This window comes from Brienomyrus brachyistius, chromosome 7, assembly GCF_023856365.1.
Source record: "Brienomyrus brachyistius isolate T26 chromosome 7, BBRACH_0.4, whole genome shotgun sequence".
Taxonomy (NCBI): Eukaryota; Metazoa; Chordata; class Actinopteri; order Osteoglossiformes; family Mormyridae; genus Brienomyrus; species Brienomyrus brachyistius.
In genome coordinates this window covers 27,970,791-27,987,606 of record NC_064539.1, presented here as the reverse complement: position 1 = coordinate 27,987,606, position 16,816 = coordinate 27,970,791, and the positions used below count along the sequence as shown (strand labels likewise).

The following is a 16,816-nucleotide window of genomic DNA, read 5'->3' as shown; positions in this document are numbered from 1 at the left end:
CATGTAGAAATTGTCAGGCTACGTCGTCATATAGCCACACCGCACCTAGTTAAGCAGACGTAACCTCTAACTACACAACATACCCTGAATACCTGGAGTTCACTACCTATGAAGTTCTGCTTTGATACAGCTGCTAAGTTATGCTACATCAAAACCACAACTATAGTTAAGTGTCTGTAGCCAGGAAAATCACCAAGGTCATCAGATGCCCCCCCCCCAAATTGGTATTGATATTTCGTTGACTTTAAGGCCCACAACACAAAGGATGTTTCACCAGCGCGTCCAACGTCATCGACTCAGCCCTCCTTCCCTGATGGCAGAGACTAATCCCTCTGAAACAGTACAATCACTGTATCAATAAATCTTTAAGATAAAACAAATTGTATCGACAAGTGCCTACTCATACTGTACCCTACTAAACCATATTGAAACACAGAGGCTTGAGCTGTGTGCCTCCAGTTTCTTCTCTCCATAAAACACACTGCCAACAATGAAAAGGAAGGGAACGACAGGAAATGTTCACCTAGCCGTCCGATTCAAACCCATCGCATTGCTTAAGCTACGCTAAAACAACGATAAACCCACCATATCCAAAGTCTTGCCCCACGCATGTGCGGAAACCGTCCCCAGCCCATCCCCACGCTCGCCAACAAACCTGTAGTACATTATGAAAGTAAACATGACCATATTTGCCTTTAAATACAATCATCATTAAATTGCTCATTTGCCACTAGGTGCTGTTAGGGTGAGAACAAACAATTTAACCAAACAAAAGGACTTATAATTAACATAGCAGATATCCGGGCAGTTTCATTACTGTTACAGCGGTGTTACCATACATTTTATTACCATCCCCAGGAGAATACTGTAAAGATCATTTTCATTCCCACTGTTACCAGGACAATATTTTAATTTTGTTCCCCATTGCCATGGATTACCGCAGATATCTGCATTACTGCTGCTGTGCCCATTCCCGAGCAGCCCTCTAGCGCAAGGCATTCCCGGCTTCCCAGATTAGTGTGTGAATGTGCAGCCTGTGCCCCCTTACCTTCGCTGAAGTGTGACATTAGCTTCCCCAGTTTCCTTACCTGATCATTAGTGTACCATAAGTAATTGTGCATTTTGAAGATGTTTTGGCCATTAAATAATGTGGTTAGCACATTACTTGAGGTGCACAAATAATGTAGTTATTACACTCTTACTCCTATAAATTAACCAGAAAGTGTTGGGTATGTACTGACCCCATGTTAATTCATCATTAATATGCAGTTAATTATATTTGTTAATTATATTTGTAAATTTAACTTGAGCAGTAACTGAGTTTGTTAGTTACTTATACCCCCTAAAGTAAATTGTTACCAAGACTGTTAAAGGGAATACTCAATATCAGAGAAAAAATACCCTCAAATGTACTAATATTTTGAAATATATTGTTCGTACCTTCGTTTGAGATTATTTTTGAGGCAAGTTCAAAAACAAGTAACTCACAAAACTGCAACAGAAGCAGAATTGGCAAATTAGTGTAGTTCACAGTGTGGAGTGTTTGATTTCTGGGTTGGTTGAAATACGAGACGTGTATCTCGTGGGGTAATAAACTGCAAGTACAATTCATGTGACATCCATCAATGGAAAGACACCCTGTTCACAGTTTAGCTTTGACTTATACAGTCAAATTGCAATTCACTTGCAATTTGAGCAGAACTTTAATGGGAACACAGATGTTGATGCACCGGGCTCAGGAAATCCTTAATCTAGCACCTACAAAAAAGAAGACTGTTTGATGGGCCAACTGTAGTGGTAGATTGAAGTATCACTAAGACCCAGGAAAGTACTCATTACTAGAAACAAGGCTTCAGAACCTGAGGCGGATGTTATTGCTGTTCTCTGTCAATCACTGCCTCAGGTAACCCAATGGAAACCAATAAAGCACCCAATAAAATCTTGGTTTGTCTAGCCAGTAGCCAATGATGCTCAGTAACCCAATCCCCAAGGGTTTTGTGGTCTCATTCCCTCTCTCAGTGGGAGTTCCGGCCAAGTGACATAACATGAAACACCGCACATGTGCACAGCGTGTCCCGACCTTTCCAGATTTCTCAGAAATCATATCCAACTTTGTAAATGTAATAGATATAAATGTAATAGTATAAAACATGTCCCAGCATTTCATTATACTTGCTGTTTATCCTTTGTCTTGCAAGCATTCTTATTCAAATCATTTTTAGTTAGTGTGATTTTATTTCCCTGTTAATTTTTCCACCTTAAGCTTTAATACAATGGTGAAATGGGCTGTGAAGTTACCCACATATAGATTGATAGACTGCATCTGTTATTGGTTGCCTTCTTTACAAGGCAGTGTGTGACTAATATGTAGTGATTTAGTAACATGTCATAAAGGGAGGTTATTAAGTGTAATATATACTCAGCTGGGTCTTGCCGTCAGTTTTGCTTAGTGATATTTGACTGGGCTTTTTTCTTGTCTTCTGTGGCCCTGCTGCAGGGTTTTCACTGGGGAGGGAACTTAAAGTCTTTATTGCAAAGCTCCCCTGTCAGTGGATCAATGAATCATTTGAGAAATGGTCTGTTCAAGTGCACGGACTGTGTTGGAATTATGGAAGTCAAAACTGCTAAAGACTTGCATGCGTTTTATCTTTCTGAAGAAAATATTGCAAACCCCACTGGCCCAAATGCAATAAACCGAAAACCAGAGAGAAAATAACAGCCTCAAAATATGTAGCTGCATAAAACAACATCTGATTCCATTTTACTGTTTTTCACTAAAACCTCAGACATACAGGTGTATGCTTTGTTTTTATTTAGTACTCTCAAAGTTGGATCCATATCAGCTTTATTTGTTAAGTTGGTGTTAACAAATTGATGAAATCAGGATTCATTTGGCAGGACAGAAATCACCCACAGAAAGCAACCATCTAAAGGATGGAATGGCGCTGGAGACCGCTGGGATTATACTCGGCAAGATTAAATAACACGGCCTGTTTGAGTGGGATAAGAGAAAGGGTATTTCTTTGAACCATCTTTGGAAGTTCTCCCAACAAATATTGTTTTGGTGAAACAACATCCGAACAAGAGAAATAACATAGTCACTGTCAGTATGGGGAATCCAGAAAAAATGTCCGTGTGACTGCGAAAGACCTTCACAGGAGGCCTTCAAGAGCCTACGGGGAACACCTGTGTGTCCCATGATGCCTCAGTTGTGCTTTCTGAGAGGAAATAAGAAATTAGAAGAATGAAGCACTGGGCGTTTTCAGCCTGCTGACTTACTGTAACTCCAGACCAGCCCTGTATACCTGGCTTGTATTTTCAGGCAGGCACTGTTTAGGACAGATCCTGGTGCAGATGGTCTTTATCAAAGCCTTAGGTTTCCCTGGTCTTTCCAGGACAGTGCTGACTATCTCCTTACATCATACCTGCTCCCAAGCCCGGTCAATCCTATAGGCAACACAGGCAGCTGCTTAGGACGCCGACTACTGAGGGGATGCCAGCCTGCCTGGCAGTTTTGCTTTGCCTCAGATAGGGGGCGCCAGCAGTCACGCTTTCCGAAGGTGCCACTCTGACTAAGATTGGTACAACCTGCTCCCCCCAGGAGCATTCTACAACCCTGATGTATTTATCTTGTTCAACGTGATTGTTTTAAAAAGGAACATCAATTCATCGTCTTGTACATTTTTTCCCCCTTGACTCAAAGCTGTGTAACGCATACATAGTCTAGTTCCGAGTTACCTTTATTTAACTTTCCCTCTTGCCCTACCTAAAATTTTGCTGTCCTTTATCTGTTAAAGTAAATTTGTAAGACAAACTAGCTAGCTTCAGAACTGTAGCGTATAGCTTGCAGCTTGGTTATAATTCATAGGGACCCAAGTGTTTGTCCCTGATTAATAGTGAGCCTCTGGGGTGTACGCCTCTGGCCGGCCTGGCCTGCCCCCATCTGCTGTTCCTCTGGCCTGCTCTGTGTCTGGTTTGCCCTGAGGTTGTGCCAGGCTTCCAGTGCCTAGTCTCTGGCTTGGTGCTCCTTCTGTTCGGGCGTGCTCTTAGCCTGGGGTGCATCTTCACCGCGGTGACTTTGCTGAGGTCTGTCTCTGACCTGCTGCGATTCCCACCCGGCCTGCTTCCTCGCTCCTTTGCCTCTGGCTTTCACTGCTCTTCTCCTGACCCTTTACCCCAGTACAACTCTGATCCTCTGCTCCACTTTCAGATTTTTTTCTTTTCATGTTTTCATTATCACTCGTTTCATTTTCCTTGTTCTCCTTCCTGTTCTTTTCTTACCTCCTCAGCACCTTTTTTAACATCCTTTTTTTCCATCTGCACCATTTCCCTCTCCATTCACACTGTACTATTCCCAATGTCGGTAGTAACATGCAACTATGATTTCACTACTTTTGGCGGTAACACGTAATGTAACTAATTACAGCTTCAAAATAATTAACGCAATTAAAAGTACTGACATTTAAATGGGCTCGTTACTATTCTGATTGTGAACTAACGTCATTCAACAATGGCGCAGTGAATGGCTGATATTAGGTATTGTGACTGATAAAATTTGACAGTTGTATTGTCTCACACCATCTCAGACAGCAAACCTGTATTAGTCTCCGCTATGCTTGAAAATCCATCAGCAAAGCATCTCCATGCTGCAGAGACATGGCTACTGAATATTGATTTAACGTTGCCCCAATGTCTGTACGATATTTCCACAAGAACATGTGAATGTATTGATGATGATTCGATATTCAGCTTACTGCAAATTTTCCCGATAAGGCTATATAACCCACAATAGGTGTATACTATATGTATGTATATACTATATGTATTTATATACTATATGTATGTATATACTATATGTATGTATACACTATATGTATGTATATACTATATGATCTGTTCTGTTTACCACGCATGTAGGAACACTGTTTAAACCAGATACACACAAACAGTTTGACTAAAAGTCATATATTTATTATTTTAAACTTTGACAACATGACTTAAACAGTAACAATAGCCATAGTAGTTATGGCAAAATCAATTAAAGGAAAATTATTGAAAAAAAAGTGCTCCTTGAAACACACATTAGCTTATGTAATAATTCAAATATTGTTAATAAGCCTAAATAGAACGCGATTATTTAACAACATTCCGATCTTAAACCAAGATCTGGGTATGTATGCATTAATAAGGGAAATGAAGTAACACAAAATTGACTTTCCCTAGTAACCAATTACTTTAATATGCAGTAATTGGTAAAGTAATTCAATTACTTTTCAATGAAATAACTAGTAACTGTAACTAATTACGAATTTTCACTGACATGCACAACACTGATCATCGCTCGCTCCCCACCGCCCTCAGGTATTACGCTTTACTCTGGTCTCTGCGTGTTTGCTAGATGATGTGTATGAAGCTAGAGACATCAGGCATATTTCATCTGCTAATAACTTTTAGCAGACAGCTGATACCTTGTAGATGCTAATCACATAATGACTCTTTAGCGTATACATGATGCAGACGATGAAATTAAAGCCTGTTCAGCTCACATGTGCTCACACTTATCACCGATACTCACTCACTTGGCTCTGTAAGTTGGTTTTCTAGGTCACATATAACAGTGTTTCCTAACTCAGTCTTCGGGGACTTTCAAGTTTCAATTTATTTGCATATATATGTTAAGAAAAGGTCAACATTACAATGTGTTGGACGAGAAGATGAGCAGGAAAACGAGGCTCTCAGCAGTAGAGAATGAGAAGATGAAATAAATAGAATTAAAAAGTAAAAAATCATAAATAAGGGAATGTCTATGTACGTGTAAGTGTGGGGGGTTAATATCAATAATTGAGGAATACTGAGGAATAATTGCAGATTTAAGTGTTGGTGTTACCCGCAAACCAGTATCAGTTATTCGGAGTTCTTGATTGGCTGGGAGCTGGGAGGGAACAAAAATGTGGGGGGTCCCCAAGAACTGGGGTGGGAAACCCTTATATATTCCATCCATCCATCCATTTTCCAAACCGCTTATCCTATTGGGTCGCGGGCCCTTATATATTGCCTTATAAAATACTACATTCTTTCCTTCATGTTGCACCTCACCACAGTCGCCCTCTCTCTCTGGGCAGAGGGCATCTCCTGCATCTGCATAATAAATGAACAGGTCCAGGTTTTCCTTACACACTGCCTACTCCAGCAAGATGAGCATCTCTCTCGACTTGTCCTTGAACATCTTCATTCCTTCTTATTTTTCACCATCCATCTCCACCACATATATATGTTTCCCAAGTAAAAGCCAATTTCCCATTTCTGTGCTTCTGATAAACTCAATCTCATAAGTGAGAATAAATGCTCCATTAACCAGAAACTGACGTAAGAGGCCACGGGTGAAAGTAGACTGTAATATTTCCACACACGTTTGTACATTTTCTTTTAATCAAATCTGTTTAGTTCTAAAATCAGCAAATTCAATTGCACAAAATCAATTACAGGAAACCTTGAAGTTGGCCTTGAAAATCACTTGATATATTACACCCTCAGAAATGTGAGGTGTAAACTGGGGAGAAGAAAGACGAGGTAGTAGGTATCTTTTTGTAAAAGCGGATAACATTGGAGACTTCGGCACAATCAAAACAGCATCTCATTGAAGCTTTACTATGTGCTTTAGTAAGACTCAAAGCCAAAAGTCGAATTCTTGGCTCCGACGGGTTTTGTTGCATTTTATACATGTATTTGCAAGTCAGGCTTATTTTTAACAGTGAGGTTTGCTTGTCACCTTTGACAGTGGATGGGTCACTAAGCATAGGGCCTCAGTTGCACAAAGTACTACCCAATTACACAAAGTAAGGGCACATTGGAATTGCTGCTATGACATTTTAATAACAGCTGTACTATTCCGTAGCAGATGAGCCATGACATGATCTTGCTGAAAACACAGCTCTGGGAATTACATTACGAGGCAGCCTGAAACATTCCCTGTTTGTGTTTTGTCCATCCAGAGAATGGCTTAGGATAAGTCATTTGTGAATGTGATTTTTAACCATGGACAATTGACTCCAGAATGGGCTTATGTCAGTTAATGTGGAAGTATGTGTAACTATTCTAAAGCATTTTTTCCACCCCAGGATTATACTAACAAATGCCAAAAGTGATCAATACTAAATCCATGATGCATAAGAGTACTATCTCTCATCTTTCTTTACCACAATAACACACCAATACGTGCAAATGCCGCTGCTTACATATTCTTTTGTTAGTAGGAAGAGCCCAATATCTGGAATCTTCATTTACTTATCAGGCATAACTTGCTGAATGGTTGGTGTTTCCGCGGGTGAGGAACAGGCAGCCGAATAGGTGAGCACATTGTTTTGCCTTGAGGCTGCATGAAAGATTAGGCAGAGGATTTAATTACACTGGCACAGGAATACATTGGTTTTCTTCAGGACTTCAAAAGCCTGCATTTGCCTTTGTAAAACACACTGCAAGCATATCAGTACTAAGTATGCTATAACCAGCTTATTACACCTTGCTTTAGTTTTGGCACCAAAGTAAAGGGAATTTGGCCCTCAGGAGCCTTTAACTGTAACCTTTGACAGAAATTACAGATCCCCTTCAGCAATGCAGCACCACCTTTGTGCTGGAAATGCGATTACCTGAGCGCTGAGCTCTGCGACCATTCAGAGTGAAGTTTTTGCAAACATTCAGTAGGTGGTGCTTCACAATATTGCGTTGGCTAAAATAATTTACATTCCAATACTCCCGTTACATTTTTACTGATATTGACTATCAGCCGGAACGTGTGGGCTCTAAGATCCCAATTCCAATTATGGTCTGTCGGTGAGGCAAAGAATGAAATTGTTTCGTGCTGAAATTATTTGCTCTGGTCAACGTCAGGCTCTGAATGAAGAAATGGCCTTTTGCATAAAATGTATTGCATGTGAATTGCACAAGGATAGTAATAATTAATATACCTGGATAGCTTTTGTAGAGCTCATTTATGCATTTCAATATAGTATTAAGACAGACTTGGAAAAAAATGACAAGACTCATAGTTCAGTATCTTTGTTGAGAGGCGGAGGGATGCCCCGGAGAATGTGTAAGTAGCCAAGCTAGCGCTGAACACGATTGGTTGAGATACTCTGAACGTTTATACTGCCTTGGAAAAAATTAGAGGCCGCTCTGTGTTTTTAAACAAATCTGCATATTTGAATCATGGTTTAATCCTGGTTCTGCTGGCTGAAGGCTACGCTGAGCGGCAGGTTGCTTCCAGGTTCGGAATTTCTAAGGCGGCAGTACATAAGATCAAGGTGAAGCAGGAGACACTGGGAACGACCAGAAACCCCCCAGGTAAAGGGCGGAAGCGACATTCCGCCAGAGACGACTGTTAACTTATTCGACAGTTTCTCATGAATCGTGGGATGACATCAAGTGACCTTCAGAAGGGAAACATTCAATGCAGGTGTGAAGTGCACTGCTAGGATAGTTTGTATCAGGCTCCTAGAAGCAGGACTGAAGTCCCATAAAGCAAGGAAGGAGCCCTTCATTAATGAGAAACAGGGAAGATCCAGGCTGGAGTTGGAAAGAAAAAGTAATATATATATATATATATATATATATATATATATATATATATATTTTACACAGGCGCATATGCATGAATTGAGAAATGAGTGAACCAAAGACCTGTGCTGTGACCTCATAATTTCTTCCATGGTTGTATGTTGAATGTGTTGTATGTGTGTTGATTGCATATTGAAGCTCTGCTTCTCACTGCAGAACCTTTATTTGGGACCTGCCCGAAGAAACATTATCATACTTTTAATGAAGCAAAGTGTCTTTAATCTGACTATTGTTGCAGGAATTAAAAATATAAGCAATGACATATTGGTAATATTAGTATGCGGAGTCAGCTAAGTCACAGGTGAAGGTGAACTTGCCTAAGACCTCAAAAGATGGAAAAAATAACAGTGTATGTCTTATTCTATATGCTTAACATTATTTGAATTATAATTTCATTTTTCTACCCTAGAGAAATATAGCAAAATAATCAAGCCATTAATTATTGCTTTGTACCAATACTGCAGCCAAAAGGCCAAAGGGGCAAAGATAGGTGGTTCGTCATGCTTCAGGGATGGTGCCAATAGGTTGTATGTTCACATGCCAGTAGGAGAATGCACTCGGCATGGATATGTGGCTGCCAAGTTAATATTAATATATCTGTGTTTTGATTTGTATTCTTAGATTGATCTGCTCATTCCTACGAAAGTCACTGGCATCATCAGCCAAGGAGCCAAAGACTTTGGGCATGTCCAGTTCGTGGGCTCATACAAGCTGGCATTCAGCAACGATGGAGAGAGATGGACTGTATATCAGGACGAAAAGCAGAAGAAGGATAAGGTAATTTCGCTTTTTCTTTTTATTGGGTTTTACTGCCAATCTGTTCGGTAAACCAGTCATTCTTAACACTGGTCCTGGTGGGGAGTTTGGGCTTTGTTGCACTTTACGACGCTAACAACATAATGGCTGAGAAAGAAGGTCAAATTGGTCGTTAAAGGTAATAATTATCCGGCAATTGACAAGGTGGAGGATTGGCACAGCGTTGGATAAAAGCACAAGGCAGCAGGATGTTGAACGTGCTGTATTAAAAGGAGGACTAGGCCTCTCTAAGGACTGCCATCTGGCAGCAATAAGCAAATCACAAAGCGGGTACAGATACACAGAAGAACCTTAGAGTATCACTAAAAACGCAGGATCCTCCGATAATCATCCTCATTGGCTGCTCCTGGTCCTGATGCTGCTTCTTGTTCTCTCTGCCAGATCCCCATCCCTTTGCACTTAAGTACTGAGAGTCAGCGAGGCTTCCGTTAACTCACTGCGGATCCTTTGCACTTAAGTACTGAGAGTCAGCGAGGTTTCCGTTAACTCACTGCGGATCCTTTGCACTTAAGTACTGAGAGTCAGCGAGGTTTCCGTTAACTCACTGCGGATCCTTTGCACTTAAGTACTGAGAGTCAGCTAGGTTTCCGTTAACTCACTGCGGATTCTTTGCACTTAAGTACTGAGAGTCAGCTAGGTTTCCGTTAACTCACTGCGGATTCTTTGCACTTAAGTACTGAGAGTCAGCGAGGTTTCCGTTAACTCACTGCGGATCCTTTGCACTTAAGTACTGAGAGTCAGCTAGGTTTCCGTTAACTCACTGCGGATCCTTTGCACTTAAGTACTGAGAGTCAGCGAGGTTTCCGTTAACTGACTGCGGATCCTTTGCACTTAAGTACTGAGAGTCAGCTAGATTTCCGTTAACTCACTGCGGATCCTTTGCACTTAAGGACTGAGAGTCAGCTAGGTTTCCGTTTCCGTTAACTCATTGCAGTGAGATCTATTTCACAAACGAAAAACAATTTAATGGTGGCGACACCCATTCTATAAGGTGTATAATACGTTATATTTTTTGCCATGTTTATAATGCTTTATGAATGCATTGCAATGTGTTATGAATGTGTTCATTTATCCTTATATCCTATCCTACTTTATCATTCAAAAATAGGACTGAGTGTAACATATTGACATTCTTATATGTAGACATCTCATATGTTTACACTTCGCAAGGGTAGTTGACGTCAGGTAACCTAATTAACCTGATTCAGGCAAATTTGGTTTATGGCCTTTTTGCCCTAAACATTATCAAATTAATCCCTCTATTATCTCTTAAATATGACCTTGTCACCTCCAGGTACAACTCAGATAACATCAGAACATTAACCATTTTTGCAATAGTTTTGTTCTAGCTACTATATGCAGTATATTCAGTGATAAAGGAAAGTAGCATTTTATTATATCAGGAAACACAGTCTGAAATCCCATCATCAGAATCACACAACCTCAGACATCAGCAAGCACAGCGAACCCTTTCTGTGAATTCAGCAAAACCATAGTCCATAGACTAACTATAGTCAAAGGTGAAGAGCATTTATAAAATAAATTGAGGGAAAATGTTCTGCTTTTCATTTAAAACTAATTTCAAGCTGCAGTGCTAAGGGGGTCAAAACAATCAGCCATGTTGACATTTTTGCAAGGTTGGGAAAAAATATGGCGGAAGCCATTACCTGTTACGTGCTGGCATACAGAATTCTGCATCACAAAACAAAAATACAATGCAACTTTTTTTTTAGTTTCACTTTCCTGTCCTTTCCCTTCCCTGTCTGTATGGTAATGTGAGATACAGTGATTTATAGGTTGTTTCGCACGATATGTTGCAAAAAAAAATGACGTGACTTGTAACTTGTCCCATTTCGACGAGCGCAGCATTTTCCTGGCCCTCGGAGACGTCGACTTCCTGCGCTGAGACTCTTTCTCTGTAAGATATCTGATAAGCGAAAACATTACGGGCTGCAAATGTGCCTTCAGGTATCACAGTCCAGCCTTTCGATATGGACAGTGCATTTCCCGTAATCCTGCACTTTGTAAGTCAGATAAGTGGCTTTTTTAAAAAAAATCTTTCTGTTCTTTTTCTTCTATGGATAAGTGCAGCTAAAATGTGTGTGTGCGTGTGTAAATGTATATGCACAAATTTGATATATATGTATATATATTTAACTGTATGTATTGTATATATGATTACATACAGTCGTGTTTCACTCTTTCTCAGAATTATGTATCTTTATTTTTTATAGATGTGTATCTAAAATAATACCTCTTTCGTCTAAAAACAATAAGTTGCTTTGCGCAAATCCAACATATGCACTTGTGCCTTGAAATACAAATTGTATGAACACTTATAACTGCCTGCAGAGGTATTTCTCAGGCATAATGGATGGGAAATGTTTTGAATAAGTCAGCAGCCAATGAATCTTCAGCTGAAACGCCCTTCCTTGCCTTGAAGATGACATGGTTGAGGACTGTATGGTTTCAGATGATCTCTGGATATAGGCCACAGCATCCAAAGGGTAATTTTCTCCTCTGAATTCTCAATTTCGAGGACTGGAATAGTTCCAGGGGGATGGCTAGGCAGGTGAGGTAACCGTGTTTCTCAGACAGATCTAGCTGTGCACCAGAAAATGGGAAAATTAAATGAAGATCTTTCTGTGTGCAAGTCGGCATCCAGGTACAAACTACTTTATGTGTCATTTGACTGATGAGAAACTGGAATTTTAAGTACTGACAGGGGCAGAGAAGAATTAGCTAATTGCAATGTAGCACCAAAAATAAAGATTTCAATGCATTCTTACGGCTTGTAAACAGGAATTGGCCAAGCATAGCTGCTATCATATATGTAGATTAGCATCACTAAATGGTTCCTTGTCATAATCTAAATTCAGCCGTGGCTATTCCATGTGTCACCTGGCAGATAGGGTATCAGCATGCAACGCCAATATATGTTCTGCAGAATCTGCATTCTGTGCACATTTTCAACTTGATTCTTGGCAAATAATGTCCTGTGTTGTCCCAAAATCAATATTCTACTTAAGGAGAGATTAAAAATGTATGTAGTATACATTTTCTATGCATTATTCATCATCTAATTTAAAGTTTAAAAAGATGGGTTTCAAAATGATGCAGTAACTCGTTGTAATACAGATGCGACCGGCACAGAATTAGTCTTTCTCCTTATGTACTTGATTCCCAAAATAGCAAATAAAATTTAAGCCCATTGATTGCTTAATGGATATTCCAATTTTATTTCCAGGAAAATTGGCGGTTGTTCTTATGTTTGAATTCATCCATCCATCTTCTCACTGCTTATCTGGGTCACAGGAAAGGCGTAAATCAATCCTATCGCGGGCAACGTAAGGTACAGGGCTGGTGGACTTCCTGGATGGGATGCCAGTCCAACAACCTACACAGTCATACACTCTGGCTAATTAAACACTCCAGTTTGATTAGCTCTGTAGAGTAGGAATTCTGAGTGATTTAGAGAAAACGTGAAATGAGGCCAGCTTGCCACCACTAATGTTGTAAGCCAGTGTTTCCCAATCCGGTCCTTGGGGACTCACAGTCAGTCCAGGTTTTTGCTCCCTCCCAGCTCCCTGCCAGTTTCCGCTGCCGGTCCATAGACATGCAGTTAGACCAGTGTTTCCCAACCCGGTCCTCAGAGACACACAGACAGTCCATGTTTTTGCTGCCTCCACCGGAATGTGGACTGTCTGACTGGGAGCTCAGAGGAATCAAAAACCTGGACCGGCTGTGGTTCTCCACGGATCAGATTAGGAAACACTGTTGCAAGGAAATGGATATAGTAGTTCTTCTCCTGTGTTTTTGCTTTGCAATAGAAAGTAAAATAATTAATCGTCATGCAAAATTTGCATGCCCTTCTTCCTCTGGGGCATTGGTGAGTTCCACAGATTTCAGTTGTACCAGGTCAACCCAGAACACATAGCATGGAGGTGGCCCAGGCGTAAACCCATTTCACTTCTGCTTCTGCCTTATTTTCATATCCCTTTCATCATCTGCACTTTTAAATAATACAACGCGCGGGAAGTTAATATTGCTTCTCTGGCTTTGAATGCTCAGCTGAAAGCAAACTCGTCGCTCAGGAGACCTTATGTCTGCAATGGGCTGTCACTCCCCAGGTCACCCAGGAACAAGGTTCCCTGCAGCTCCACTCAGCCGACCACTCACACACCCGCCCCGTCTTTCTCCCAAAATCGCTTGCTCTTTGAAGCCACCACTGCTGTGCGTGTTGTAATAATGGAGAAGCAGGGCCTATTTTTTCATCAAGGGGCAGAGTGACTTTGAGGAAAGGGAGTAATGAGGTACAAGACTTTTTACATTGGCTTGATCCTTTGTAGCTCGACTTGTTCATGTCCCTTATTATACTCAATTCTATTAAAGAAATCAGGGTGGCTCCACTGTCTCCAGAACACTAGTTCTTTGGTGTCTATAATATACTAGGAATATTGTATCAATATTATACCTCGTATGTAAAGACTGTTGTCACAGGCACACGACTGTAGCAAAAGAATTGTGGATAAACGTAATTGATCTGGATTTAAATATGGGGTGATGCGTTATTGCTGGATTAAGATTAAGATTTTAGACTTACAATTGCGTCGTTCTTAAGGCTCCACCTCCGATGAGAATCGACTGGCCTTAAAATCTGTGCTGCTCGCCAGTCGCCTGCAGATGACGGGTTATGATTAATGGTGACCTTGAACTGCAGCCCCGTGCTGGGTGCGCCGTTAATGTACACGTTCAGCAGGGATTTGCAGTCATTTACATCATCCTCGGTGACATTTTGGCTAGCTTGGAGGTGGGGGGGCGGGGCTAAATAGAATTATAGGAGCATCACATGAAAAATGCACAAAGGCTTCGTTTGAGTTTGTTCAAAGCGACAGTGGACAAAAAGCAGAGCGGGACACCTGCATGGCTTCCTAAGAAATCTGAATAATTAAATCCCGCCTGTGTTTGCCTCCCAAGCCCCTTAGCTGTGTCAGTAATAGGACACGTCCGTGGTCCCATTCCAGCTGTCGGTGGAGGAAGCGGAGGTTCTGTGGGTCAGTACGATTCTGTGGCGAGGACGGCGCAACCCACTCGGCCATATCGAGTCATGCAGGTTCAGTGTGGGGGCGTGGGAGGAGGGGGCTTTTGAGGCACATTGAGATGCCATGAACACCTCCCTAGAACATCTCATTCATTCAGCCCTATGTTCTGAGTTTAGAAGGCAAAAATGGACTGGAAATGCAGGGACATTGTGTTATAACAAGACCAGAGCATGTGGCTCATGGGCCTATATGCTGACTAAGGGTGCAGATAAAAAAATGAATATAATGGGGAAGGGGCACTGTTGCCCGTCTAATCCCCACCCCTCACACACTGGCCAACCTGTACAATTTCTAGAAGCACTGGATGGATCAGCTGGGAACCTGAAAGCCAGTAAATGTGCTGTCCTGACATGTATATCTGGAACTGCACTTATTAAATTATTGCACATTCTACTTACATGCCAATTTGCAAAGTCCTTTCCTGCCAATTAGGTGGTTACCAATATGTCTTTGTATATATCTCAAAGCCCATGGCTTAAAATGTTATTTTATTCATATTTTTATGTCTAAAGCTGTATCTTTTCTGTCTTCTCAATTTGCTATTCCAAGCCCCCAATTTCATTTAACTAAATCTAATGTTTTTGTTATTTGTCTTCTTGCTGTATCAGGACAGGTTGTGATTTGCTTCATAGTGTCAGGTCATGCGACTGACAACCCCCCCTAGCAAACAAATTGACGTAGACTTGGATATTATATTAATAGAGAGAAAGATTCATTCACCAACCATTTTACAAATGTATCACAATCATGTCAGTTATTCACAAAAGAGCTTGCTAATTTCTTGCAAATATGAATCTAACATGTCATTATAATACAGCTCCAAACCTGATAGTAAGTGAATCATTTTATTTACTTATATACTATCAACTGGTTAGTAACACTTTATTAATAGTCAAAGAGCAGACTTTAAACTGTAGTGTAACCAAATGTACTATATATATTTTTGTCTCTTCTCTATTCATTCAATTGAAGTTATGTACCCAGGAGATATACAGCAGGTGTCCTCCTAGGATTCAAAACCGAATCGGGTCATACCTGCTAGTAAATATTATTACTTTAAAGAAAACAGATATGCTGTGAGGTTTGTTTCTCTCCTGAAATATTGCTTGTGGACGTCAAGTTTGACAGGTTCTGTCGCGCAGTAGCTTTTTCTAATAGATGCAGCTATATTGGGTTCTTGTCCATTCAGCTCTGCAGTCAGAATGCAGTAGCGAGTTTATTGTTCTGCGTTTTGGTTTGCTATCTCCGTGTCTTTGTTTGGAGCTCCTGACAGACAGAGAGGAACACAGATGACAGTGATATATGACCATACGAGGGAATTCGTCCAAAATACAATTTGCATATAGAAAATAAAATATGCTGATCTATTTCCTTTTAAATGCTAAAATGAATGATTATATCGAACTGCCATTATCCTTTGTCTCCTTAAAAATTAATGAGAACTGTATCAGAACCGCAATCTGTACCTTGCTAATATGAAGAGGATCCAAAATAAGAAGCACATTAATCGTCCTGCGCTCTCTAGTCTGTTCCATGCAGCTACAGCGTTGAGTGTTCAGCTGCAGGGACAGTAGCTGCAGAATTGCATAAAAATGATTGCATTAGATTCTAGATACATGCTCCTGTTTGTTTGTTTGTTTGTTAGTTTGTGTGATTGCACGTGTCCTGGCAGTAATTCCCTCAATCTGCTTGCAGATAGATTTATATTAAAAGGGGTCAAATTCAGAACTCCCTCCCACTGTGGCAGAAGATGCTTTAAGCACTTTTTCATTATTATTTTTTTGTAGACATTGGCCAAAGTTTTCATTTTGATTTATTGGTAGAATAATGTAGCCTAGTTCGCGGCAAAACATATATATATATATATATATATATTTGTACACATATATTAAATGTACACAAGAATATTCAGATTTATCAAACCTGGTATATGGAGAAATATATGCTCCCCGCCAATTTCCCCTTGATAAGCTTGGTATCCATCTTGCAATTTCAAGATGGTCAAGTTAGGTCAGGTTGGGCGGCTTGCACAGGTACAGTCTGGGTGTCCCCTTGGCCTGGCCTGGCTGCTCAAGTCCTCAGCAATGACGATCCTGCGAGCTGGATCATCATTTGGGAATCACGCCACTTGGCTGTACTACCGTAACTGACACTCCATCACGATGCAGGTAATGTGCCTCATTCAAGACTCCCTGAAACACCACTTCTGCGACACAAAGTTGAACAAACGGTACCCATGGATTCTCCGAAGAAACACAGTACTGAAGGAGTCCAGTCTTTGTCCA

General features: G+C 40.7%; 1 protein-coding gene across 5 annotated transcripts in view; it reads left to right on the top strand.

Moving 5' to 3' along the window:
• The window catches only part of edil3b (EGF-like repeats and discoidin I-like domains 3b), a 125,601-nt gene that overhangs the window by 93,251 nt on the left and 15,534 nt on the right, over positions 1-16,816 (top strand). For all 5 annotated transcript variants that reach the window (XM_049019260.1, XM_049019263.1, XM_049019262.1 and 2 more), the window contains one exon: positions 9,235-9,390. In XM_049019260.1, the coding sequence (XP_048875217.1) occupies positions 9,235-9,390 (156 nt within the window). The remainder of the gene's footprint in view (positions 1-9,234; positions 9,391-16,816) is intronic.